This window comes from Macadamia integrifolia, chromosome 2 (assembly GCF_013358625.1).
Source record: "Macadamia integrifolia cultivar HAES 741 chromosome 2, SCU_Mint_v3, whole genome shotgun sequence".
NCBI lineage: Eukaryota > Viridiplantae > Streptophyta > Magnoliopsida > Proteales > Proteaceae > Macadamia > Macadamia integrifolia.
The window spans coordinates 1,839,515-1,851,478 of NC_056558.1; the positions used below are offsets into that span (position 1 = coordinate 1,839,515).

General features: G+C 39.4%; 1 protein-coding gene across 1 annotated transcript; it reads right to left on the reverse strand.

Moving 5' to 3' along the window:
- Positions 1-1,050: 1,050 nt before the first annotated feature.
- LOC122089346 (probable beta-1,4-xylosyltransferase IRX10) lies at positions 1,051-11,054 on the reverse strand. The gene is made up of 8 exons (XM_042659000.1): positions 10,504-11,054; positions 10,070-10,216; positions 9,707-9,771; positions 7,249-7,318; positions 6,363-6,581; positions 4,962-5,105; positions 1,612-1,744; positions 1,051-1,540 (listed from the first exon to the last, which is right to left on the reverse strand). Exons 1-8 carry the CDS (start codon positions 10,897-10,899, stop codon positions 1,311-1,313), a joined length of 1,404 nt encoding a protein of 467 aa, XP_042514934.1. The 5' UTR covers positions 10,900-11,054; the 3' UTR covers positions 1,051-1,310.
- Positions 11,055-11,964: the final 910 nt, after the last annotated feature.

Below are 11,964 nucleotides of genomic sequence, written 5' to 3' on the forward strand. Positions count from 1 at the left end.
ATTTACTTATATGGGAAAAGGGTTTTTTCTCCGTTGTTTCTAATTGACCTGTGTTCCTCCCCCCGGTCCCGATCGGGAGCCGCCAAAAGCAGCAAAATAATGCATAAAAAGAAGAAGAAGAAGAAGAAGAAGAAGAAGAAGACGGACGTCAGTCACGTCACAGTACACACGTGACACAACAAACACTTTCGTTTGTCTTGAATCTTTAGATTGAGGCAATTCATTTGCAATCTGAAGTACTCCGTGTCGGCGTGGGTTCACCTGGTCAGGTCTGTCTCCTATCAGCTTCAAACGCTGGGGGAGACCGCCAATTTCGGACTGCCAACTGTTAACTGTCAACTGTCAACAGATAAAAAAAAAAAAAAATACGATGTAATCAAATTTTGCCGCCTTCTTCGGGGAGGAGGACTAAGTGGGGAAGGTATTCGGCTTACGGGTGTCAATTTTGGTCTAGTTTAGTTGTCTTCTATCTGATGAACATTTTATTGGTACATTCTCGGCTCGCATATTGTGACATTTCATGGGTGCTAAGAGAGTCATTTTATTGGTAGTGATCATAGCTCTGTATTGTAAGCAACGTTTCTGTAGGATCAATAGGCGATAACCAATCGATTCGACGGTGATAAGTTGAAAGTATTTTCACCATTAGGCTACCAATCCCCATTGGTAACTTTACATTCTAATGCTACGCAAATCAAATGGGCAAATTGCAGCCAAGATCCCTCAAGTTTGGTATAAGTGAAACCATGGTCGTGGTTCCCCACATTCAGCAGTGAGAAAAAACAAAACAGAATTGGGCAAATAGAGTGAACATCCTGGACGATGTTTGACATATTAAGTTAATTTTTCAGTAAAATACCCTTTAATCTGTTATGTATTGCAACAGTCTCCATCTTTATTATTTAGGGACCCCAATTGAAATACTTGAAACGTGGGGTTACCCCAAACATGCGGGACCTGGAGCGTAATTTATCCAAACCAAAATGAACACTTACATTCCAATTTCCAGGAGACCACCAAACAAAGCGCAGGAAAGCTGAAACCACTCCGGAAAATATAATCAGCTCATTTGAGCTCTGAAATATGTTGAATCTGTTTGTCCACTTCTTTTGTAGGTACATTCTCAATTCAACTTGTCTACATCCATGTCTAATAAAGCTCTGTCCATCAAGAAAAGAAGCAATAGACTTGAGAACATTTCTTATACAGTAATACCTCAAATGGGCTCATTACCGTACCGCCTAACAACCAAAACCCATTGACTAATTACAAAAGACCCCAGCAAAGATTCAAATAGTTGTTTAGAAAAATCACGGCAAAGGCATCGGATGCTTCCAGTTATGAAACTCTTCCAAGTTTCTGTTTACAATAGATCTATTATGTAGCCAGAATGTTTCCGCTGACTGGTGGAATTTTCTCACTTTCCTCTGAAGTTCCCACATAATGCCAAGGAATGCCGAACATGGTTCAGTTTCTGAAGCATAAACCCATAAACATCTCACCTGTCTACCGCGGGCAATCATTCCCTCTATATCTTCATCTGAACAGTAAAATCAAGCCATGAGTGTAATGGCATGTAAGTGCAGAGAAATGTCAAGTCCAGAGACCAACCTGAAATTGATTCTAGGTACTCCAAGAGTTGTTCTATACGTGTTGATGGCCACTTGATTGATATCTCTGTGAAGTCCATTACATTCTGGAAAGGTAATTCTATCTGATCTGATAAGATTACTGGAACACATTCCTGTTTCACATGAACATTTAGTGAATTTAAACAAGTCTTGCTTACAAATGTTCTGTTAGATCAAACATCAAGAAACACGAAAACTAAAGAGACAATAGATCCGCATGACACAGAGATTTAACGAGGTTCACACACCAAGGTAATGTGCTACATCCTCAAGCGAAGAAGAAGATGTTTCACTATGCAGAAGAGAGATTACACCCAAGCAGCGGCGAGAAAACTCGCCCTGAAACCCTAGCTCGAAAAAACCCCAAAATACAATGACTTTCTCAACAACCAACAGTACATTATATATACTCCAAGTCGCGAGTCGACCAATCGGGTCGTGGTCGATCCAGTCGAACCATACCCAACCCCTCTGCTTCCATCACAGATCTCAGAAAACTTCCCATTCGGGTCGCCACCAAAATATGTTGGATCGGGTCAATCTTCAAAACGGGTCAAGAATTCGAGACAAACTTAACATGTTCCTCCATACAAAGCCATTTTATCATGCTCACGTTTGCTTCTGCATATGTGCACATGCATGTGTGCAGGAAGGGTGTCCTATCAGTCTAATAAAGGCATCTACTTACACAAGGCAGCTTAAGAAGCTGTCTAAAAAGGAGCAGAACCTCTCATATTTTGTCTTCCACAGGAATGGAACAAGGGTCTCAATCATGATATTGAAGAAAGCATTTGGGAGAACAGACTGGTCCCAGATTAAAGATAAACCTGTGCCAACCATCTCACCTTCCACTAATGTGATATTCTGGCCCAAATATGGCTTTTGTAACAACAAGAAGCCTCTTCCCACCCTTTTTATATTTAAAAAGTTGGACTGATAATATTTACTGAGGTTGCTGAACTATGTTAGTTCGTAAGTTCACATTGGCAAAAAACTGGTCAAGACTGGGTTAGGTCCATGTTATAAGGGTTCCCCCATCCATTCAATTTGTCAAATTTCAACCCAAAATTAGAATGCTAAATTGGTCAAAAGTGCATCTGAATTTGTAGAAAACTACAAACATACAACTAGCCTATTATTCATAATGGAGGTCTTGGCATTTGTGTGAGTTTCTATGACTTTGAACCCTGTTTTGCTCCCTATTACATGCTTGTATTAGGCTGAAACTTGATCAGTGAGATGCATGAGGGATCCTCTGCAACCTGCCCCATAACCACCACCTCCCCCCCCCAAACCCCAAAAAAAAAAAAAAAAAGGCTTGCAGGCAGCCCAACGGCCCGTAATAGGCTTAATTTTGAGTATTCAATAGGTTATACGGGTCATGGGCTGATTGCATGGTTTTAAGTATCGGTACGTATCGGCCGATACGTATCCGTATAGGTAGGCATCGGCACGATACATACCGATACGTATCATGAAAATTTTAAAACCCTTATGTATAGATACGTATCCTACGATACACACCGATACGCACCAATACACCACCGATATGCACCGATACTCACCGATACGTACCGATACTCTGAAAAATTCAAAATTGAAGTGAAATGTACGTTTCGGTATGTATCGGTGTGTATCGGTATGTATCGACCGATACACACCGATACGTACCGATACGGTCATAAAATGGCCAAAATGGGTAATTTTTTAGAAAAACATAATTTTTTGAGGTGTTTTTGTTCCAAAGTTGCTGCCAACCATTTTTCTCTCTAACTAAAGTGGAAATCAAGGTTGGGAACAAGGATTTTACATTTATGGGACAATTACAAACCTTGGATTCTTAGTGCGATACTCTCAATTTACTATTTATGCATAATACATGTTATATATAACTTTTTTTAACTATTTTTTTATGCAAATGTGTATAAAAAAGTATTTCCTATCCATTTATATGCGTATCTTTAACGTATCTCCGATACGATACGATACCCTCCGATACGTATCTTAATTTTGGCCGACCGATACCGATACTTTAATCCTTGGCTGATTGGGTTTTCTATTGTAATAGGCGACATCTATAAGCCCAAATATGAAGGATTTGTCCTATACAAAATTAGGTGCTAGCCTTTACTTTCTATGTTGGTTTTTTTTTTAAAACGACTTAGACGAGATTTGGGGTCTATATTCAGTTTCTATTTTTCAGTCCAAGTAGTTTCTAGGAGTTTATAGTTTTTAATTTGAGTTCTGCAGCTAGTTCTTATCTCTAGTAGTGCTCTGGAAATTCTTCACAGGTGAGGGTAGTTTATCTTCTTCATTTATGGCTACTTTGAGAAGTTTTTTATGGCTACTTTGAGAAGTTTTACTTGAAAGGAGTCCAAATTACAAGGCTGACTTCCCTAGAGTAAGAGGTTGGCCCTTCCTGATAAAGCAATTGTCTTTGATTAGTGAATTTGCTGTTTACTTATTTTCAAAGTGGATCCACCGAGTGTATTGGAGGTAGACTCCTTTGATATTGGGGTGGGTTCCCTATGGCAATACAGTGCAAGTATTGGAGAGGATTCTCTGTGGCCAACTGGGTGGAGTCAAAAGGCCACGGGAGGGTCTTAGCCACTCTGTTGTTCTGTGTCCCCTCAAGTTCTATTCTACTACTGTTAGTCCTATATATCAGTCTTCATTAGCCAGCGAACAGGTAGAAATTTCCTTGCCTTAGCTCACTTTGCAATTGCTCTGTTTCTTTATGTTTTTGATAACTGCAACTCACTGTTACTCTCTCTAAACTAAGGAACTTTACCTGTTACCCTGCCCTGTTTCCTGCAGCCCATTACCAGCTCTACTGCACCCTGTAAAACCCCTCAGTTTTCATCGAGATTTTGATCACTTACAGATCCTAATAGAACCTCTACTCAATTGGGGGCTTCAGCACTAACTAAGCCTCAGTCTGACAGTTCTCAATTTTCTCCAACCGAGCCCTAGCCCTATCCTGTTTCCAGTTCTGTTTCAATTCATTTGTTTCTGGCTTAACCTCTGAGCAACCAGACTCATTGTTTCTGTTAGCAAACCTTTCTTTCTTGCCTGAAACCCCCATGCCACAACCACCCTCCCCTATGTCCACTGGTCAACTTTACAGAGTTCAACAACCTTGGTGAACATCAACACTGACCTTTAAAAAATTTGTTACTGGCTTTATTTAAAAGGAAACATGGAAAATTTGAAAATTGAAAATGGTAAATAGACAGTCAGCATTAGCCGCATGAGCCTCCACATTGGCTAGCAACAGCAGTGATAAAAAAAAACCACGAGAGAGAGAGAGAGACAGACAGACAGACATACCACAAAAAACGATTCATAAAATCGAAGGGTCCATGATGACTCGCCTCGTGGAGCTAGGCAGAACTTTGCATTGCGCAGATGTTGGAAATAATCTGTCCTTCCCAATTTGTCAGGGCCACTGAACTTCAACTCTGGAGATTCCAACTGTTCATAATATCAATATGCATGATTTCTAACATAATTAATATCCTGGAACAGAGCAGCAACCAGATATTAAAAAAGAACAAGTAGCTTCCAAACTGCTGGCCTGCAAGTCCAGTTGTGCATCAAAGCAAGAAGAAAATGCCAAAAAGAAATAAAAGATCCAACTTTTAGGTAGTAAAAGCCTAAATCATATTGTAAAGAAAGTCAAATCACAAAAACAGTAGGGCCAACATTGGAACAAAAAATCGTTGTCAAGGCATCGCCTAGGCATCCAAGGCAACAACACGTCTTGTTGACGCTTCACAAATTTACGTTGATTGATGTTTATTGCTTTTTTTTTTTTATGAACATGCTCATATTATATCCTATGCTTTGTTTATGATACAATGATTTTCTCATATTAGGCCATTACTAGCATAATCATATCATATTGCATTGATACGGCTTCAATGTTGCATATAAACATAATTCTACAAAATTAGCATCGCTAAATTATGTATAGTCGTATACTGCAAGCGCCAAGGCGCCCCTCCAACACCTTGGGTCGCTAGTCACCTTGACAAGGCTTTTATATTATTTAAAAAACCTGTTATTCACCATATATATATATATATATATATATAAACATTTGAACAAAATAAAACAAAATAAATGCACCCCAATACACTTTAAATTATCAAATGAAAAGAAAAAAGGGGAGGGAGAGTGCATTGGTTGCATAATAGAAACCATATTCGGTACATCTCTCTACAAATTTTACTAGTTTATTGGTTCATAACAGAAACCATATTAGGTACATCTTTATGCACATTTCAGTAGCACACAGAGATAAATAGGCTTTTGTGGGTCCCACATGCCTCTGAAACATGTCAAGAAGTGTCTTGTCCATGTGTTTCCAACACACTGGATTCTATTAGAACTTGGCACCTTCTTTTGATTGCACCTTGTGCCCTTGTCTTCTTCCCAAAAGTTAATTAAGATAAGGGTATAAAACGGATTTCAAAAATAAGTTGAAAGTGATACCATTATGTCATTATCATGCACACTTTTCAAGTACACATGTGAAATGACACTATTGCCCTCATTTGAGAACAACAATTTGTGACATACAAAAATGGTAAAAACGGAATGTTACAAATTATTTGACACCTTGAGGAGTGTCAATAAGAAAATTCCAAACATAAAACAAGATAACAAAGAACTCAAAACATGTAAATAATATTTTACCATCAATCCAAATTCTAGCAGAAAACAAACCTTATCTGGGAACTGCTTCGCAAGCTCTATCAATTGAAGACGACCAACCTTTCCTTGAGCTCGGCCCAAGTAGTTCGCCAAATACTTCCTCTTTGATAGGGGCAAAGGCTGGACTAAGGTATCCCCATGTTTAGTCATCCCATCATCAACATTTCCAGGTATTATGATATCTTTCCATGTATTATATGCACTTGTACCTCGTTTATCTGTACGATCACCCTGCAGTAACCAATAAATGCACATGTTATGCAAAAACCAGCTCCCTGAGAAACACAAGAAAAACTAGTTGTGTCTACCCTACATGAACAACTAGAACTATTCAGAATATGTGAATGGAATTATGTGTGATAGAATTCATAGATAAGAAAAATTGACAGAGGGAGAAATCTACAATAAAATCTCATGATTTGGTAAACAAAATAAAAAATGAAAAATTCTATGACTTTATCAAATGGGTAGGACAATTAGCCAATCCAGGAATGCAGTTTCCACTACAAGAAAATGTTTTCCATTATTATTTTGTCAATGTGACAATCATCCAGGCAGATTATGGATCTCCCTTCCTGACATGCATATTCCAGATCGTAACCACATAATCTGTAGAGCATGAAAATATCTGTTCCTAAAAAGGCCACTTTGAATGGATTAAGGCACATAAAAGCCAACAATTTGAATCGATTCCAGCACTTTGGGTGCTAGAAACTCAAACCCCCCCCCCTCTTTTTTAAGCCCACTGGTGATAGTGGTACTTCACAGTCCCATTATTGACTTCAAATATGCTTTCAAAAATAGACCACTGTGATAATGGTACTTCAGAGTCCGTATCAATCTTATTCACCGCCCCCCAATAAAATAAAAAAAGAAAAAGAAGAAAAGTGTAACCTACCTCTGGAGTAAGAATGATAGATCGATTCAAGTACGTCGCCCAAGACCGAAACAAGTGAGCCCCAGCACCACTGTATTTATGGTGAACCATAAATCAGTCCAAGTAAAGAATACGATAAAACCCAAAAAAAAAAAAAAATGCAGATAAAAATAGTGTCAGTTTCTGACAAAATCAATGTCTTTCAATAACATTTCAGTAACTTAAGAAGCACTAGATCAACCAAGGAGTTTCTCACACAAATGTGCCCATGCATTTGTAGAAATAAAAATCTAAATGCTGCACTCGGAAAGCAGCAAGAACCACACTAGGACTTCTTGACTATTTTTTAAAGTGGGATGGATGGAGTGGAGAGGTGCATCCTGAGTGTTGTGTGACACATATTCCTTTAAAGCGTAAAGAAAATTCTATAGCGCTGCCGTACAATCGGCTATGATGCATGGGGCAGAATGTTAGGAAGTTAAGAAGCGACATATTGATAAGCTATGGGTAGCAGAGATGAAGATGCTAAAATCTATGTGCGGCAAAACTATGAAGGATAAAGTAAGGAATGTAATGTCAGACTAAATTACCAAAGGGTGATCAGTCCTAGTAGGATCCATCATAAACTCCAACACACAAATCAAGTTCTGATTCAACAAAAATATTAGTTGAATCAGAACTCAAACAAAACCTTATCCCAACTTAATGGGGTCGGCTACATGGAACCAAGCAAGGACAAGGAAAATGAAAAGTAAAATGAAGGGAAAAAGATGACAAAAATAGTATCGAAGGGAAACATGGCTAGATGGGGTCCGCGACCTGGATCCTAGCCCTCCGATCCGCTCTATTCGAGGCCATACTTGGTACAAGGCCTAATATGTACATGTCTTTCCTCACTACTTCTCCTATAATCAATTTTTGCCCATGTAGCTCTTTTAGATCATGTATCTAGATCAAATCACTCCTCCTTACTAGTGCATCCTATGGCCTCTGTAAAACATGACTATACCATCCCAAACGACTTTCCCGAAGTTTATCATAGTTTGGGAGAAACTCCCAAATCCGCTCTGATACATTCATTCCTTACTTTATCCTTCCTAATTTTCCTACACATCTATCTTAACATTCTCATCTCCGCTATACATAGCTTCTCAATATGCTGCTTCTTAACCACCCAACATTCCACCCCGTACATCAATTCAACAGAAAGAACGGATCTGAAAATAGGCTCATATTTAGGCCAAAACATGCATAAAAAGCATCTCACCAAATAGGGTTGGCTCCATTGAGGCTGAAATTTGGATGGAATGGAGATACTATATCTCAAAAATTGGACCAGCTTGTGCTCTCCTTTTGACAGCTCGATCTACATCAAAATGAACATATTTGAGCTGATATGATAGTTACCCTGATCCATGATAAGCTCTGAGAAAGTCATTTGAGAGGGGTATGGCCATGTTCAAAGGAGGCCTGGGATGCATCAGTAAGGAGGAGCGATCTAATTCAGATTAAAGGAGCTGGCAGATCTAGGGGCAGGCCTAAAATGAGTATAGGAGAAGTAGTGAGGAAAGACATGCATAGTTTAGGTCTTGTTCCCAATAATGACCTTAGAGCTGATTGGAGCGCAAGGATCCATATAGCCAAACCCATTTCGCTAAGTTTTTTTTGACTTGTTGGTGTTGTGTTTTTTTTCTTTTCTTTCACTTTTCCTTTTTTGTCTTCGCACAAATCCATGTAGCTAACCCCATTAAGTTGGAATAAGGTTGAGTTTGTTTTTGTTTTTGTTGTTGTTGGCAACTAACATTTTTTTCATTGGTTTAAGCACATTGGAGCTTTGCCTACACCAAATTTTCTCCAATACAATGTTGTCCACGACTCCCTCACCACTCTACTGCCTCAGTAGATTAATTATCTAAACCGGGGTAAGAGAGTCGCTTCCCATTATAGCCAAGAAAAGGATAAGAACCATAAGTCTTTTCTATAAAAGAAATCCAGATATTTTCATCAAGGACACTTGCAAGTAAATAAGTTGTAAGTGTGCTAGGACAAGCAGGTGGATAGCCTAAAGAAACTGTTCCAATTAGGAACAAGAAAATCATCAATAACCACTCGAAAGTGGAAAATGTTAGAAAATGTCAGTGTTTAGGAGGATGGCAGAGCACTTTTTAGTCAGGCAACCACCAGAATCACATCTAGTAATCAATTTTTTGAGCAGTTAGATTTTTTCACCTCAATTTGCATGATCATGTTGACCCATTTCAGGTAATGGTCTCTGGGTTCTTTAATTATTTCAAAGCAACAATTTTAATATATAACAGAGAAAAGAATCACCCATCAATAGAAGCATGATGCAGTATATCAAATTTAATGGAAGAAATTTTGCACAAGAGGTAGGAAAATGTGGAGACTTGCAATTTCAAGTGGAGAATCTCAGCAACAAAAAGGCACTATCACAGCAATATGGGATGAGAAGATCTACCTTGGGAAGACGAAAACATGGTCCCGGCCACCTGAAAGTCGAAAATATGGCATTTGACTTAAAACCTGAAGGCAGCAGCAGCAAGGAAGATCAGACAAAACCATCTCCATTGAAAATCAAGTTGTATGCTTGAAAACAATATCAACCAAAACCATCATTTGAAAACACAACGAAAAAACATCAATAACATTTTAGCTATTGGAACCCTTTCCACCTTCAGTAAATGGTTACCGAGGGCTGATAAAGGACAACGGTTTCTTAGCTATCTTCATATTATAATGCTGGCTCTCATACAAACGCACAATGTGCGCTGATAAAAATGGACACCCTAAAAATTTTCTATTTCTGAAAGAATTTCTTTACCTTCACATACGTCTGGTTTATTTCCTTATCGTTCAAACCTCCCATCATTCGCACACATTTAACATAACTCGGAACGAAAAACAGATCCGCGTTCTCTTTCTTCAATGTCCGGAACTTCGACTGGAGCAGCAATCTATGGATTTTTACCTAAAATGTTTCATGGATAAAACAGAGAATTAGCACTAGAGTAGCTCAGAAGTTTCAGTTGAACACAAGAACAAACAAGAAAAGAATACAAAATTCCTGGGAGGATGGAGCAAAGAAAATCTCCACAATTCACCTCACTGTGTTTAAAAGGAGCGAAATTGAACAATTTCAGAAAAAGAACTATATAATTTCAAAGAAATACAGACGAGGAAAAGAAATAAAAATTAAATCAGGAATCAGAAATGGAGAAATTTCGATTGAAAAGAAAATACATAAAGAATTATCACCTGAGTTCCCCATTGGCCTTTCAGGCAAGACTCTGGAGAGATCTTACCGTCCCTCCCACGCATTAACTCTTTCAACCCATCAATTTCGCGTTCATCGTAGACATAAATCTTGAGAAAGAGATGTGATCCGTAACCTCTATCAGGCCACGAAATCGAGCCACCATTGTCGACAAAGGATGTCTTTACCTCCCCGGAGGAATAATTGCAGGAATTTAAAGATTGGTTGAAGATTCTGGTGACGAAGAATGTCGAAACGACCAAAGCTAGGGCGCCAATCTGGTGTGTTCTGGTGCAGAAGGTGTTTGATGTGTGGGCTTTGTGTTTGCTGGTTAGGCTTGCCATGGACCGAGCAGGTGAAAATCTACAGTCGCGTGAGAATGAGAGCCGAGAGTGCATTGCTAGTGTGAGAGCTCTTCAGTAGTTCAGTTCGCATGTCCGAAACTCGTGACTCGTGGTCCTGGGACGGATGTGAGAGAACCGAAAGGGCTTCTGTTGTTTTGGGACACAGTTTTCTGTCCGAGAGCGGCTTTTTGCATCACAGACATAGACGGCGCCCCATGACCACCGTGGTCTTCCTAGGGTGCACACTCCCTGGTGTTGGGGCCGTTATCGGACCAAAAATATTTGCCTTGGCCTTGTTTTGTTTTAGGAAAATGGTTTTTGTGGGAGGGTTGGTGCCTTGGCCTTGTGTTGTTTTAGGGAAATGGTTTTTGTGGGAGGATTGGGGCTGCACCAGGACAGTGACCCCTTTGAAAGGCAATAATGCTTCTACGTTTGTTCCCATTGGCCTATGTATTGGTGCAGGGACGCACTCCTAGGCAGAGATAGGAGGGGTGAAAATGATTGTCCGACCCCTTATGATAGGCAATAATTCCCGCCCTATTGATGCTTCTACGTGTGCTCCCATTGACCCATGTGCTAGTGTAGGAGCCATGCTCCTAGACAACTTTTTTTTTGGAGTGAAGAACCTTGTCTGTCTAGCATTTCCCACTCTCAGACACAAGCTGGGCATACTTGGAACCTAGGTGGCCACATTGCTAGACAAAGAATCTCCTCCTTTCTTTTATTACTTTCTTTCTCTTAGGGGATGTTTGGTATTGTCCTTAAAAAACGTTTATATCGTTTTTTCGTTTTATTAGAACAGAAAAACACAAAAAACGGTTTGGTACGCCAGGGCTGTGTTTTAGTTTTTATAAAAAAAAAAAAAAGAGTCAAAAGTCGAAACTCCAAAAGCGAGTTCCGATTATGACGTTTCGTTTCAAAATCCCTAATTTGGAACTATCGTTCCTGATAGCTGGAGACGGAGGAGTATCTGCAGGTAACTTTTCTCTCTTCTTCTTCTCTCTTCTTGTTTCTTCTTCTCCTCTGTTCGTGTACTCGTTTCTTCTCCTCTGTTCATTTCTCTCTCACCCTTTCACCTCTGCGCACATAGAGCAGGAGAAGAAGAAAACAATCGTTGGA

Bases quoted from the DNA above. Each gene is read 5' to 3' on its own strand.
- LOC122089346 (XM_042659000.1), bottom strand. From the start codon at position 10,899: ATGCACTCTCGGCTCTCATTCTCACGCGACTGTAGATTTTCACCTGCT. The intron at 9,772-10,069 runs GTAAAGAAATTC...TGCTGCCTTCAG, and splicing joins TAAACCAGACGTATGTGAAG to GTTTTAAGTCAAATGCCATA. The intron at 5,106-6,362 runs GTTTGTTTTCTG...TATTATGAACAG, and splicing joins CGAAGCAGTTCCCAGATAAG to TTGGAATCTCCAGAGTTGAA.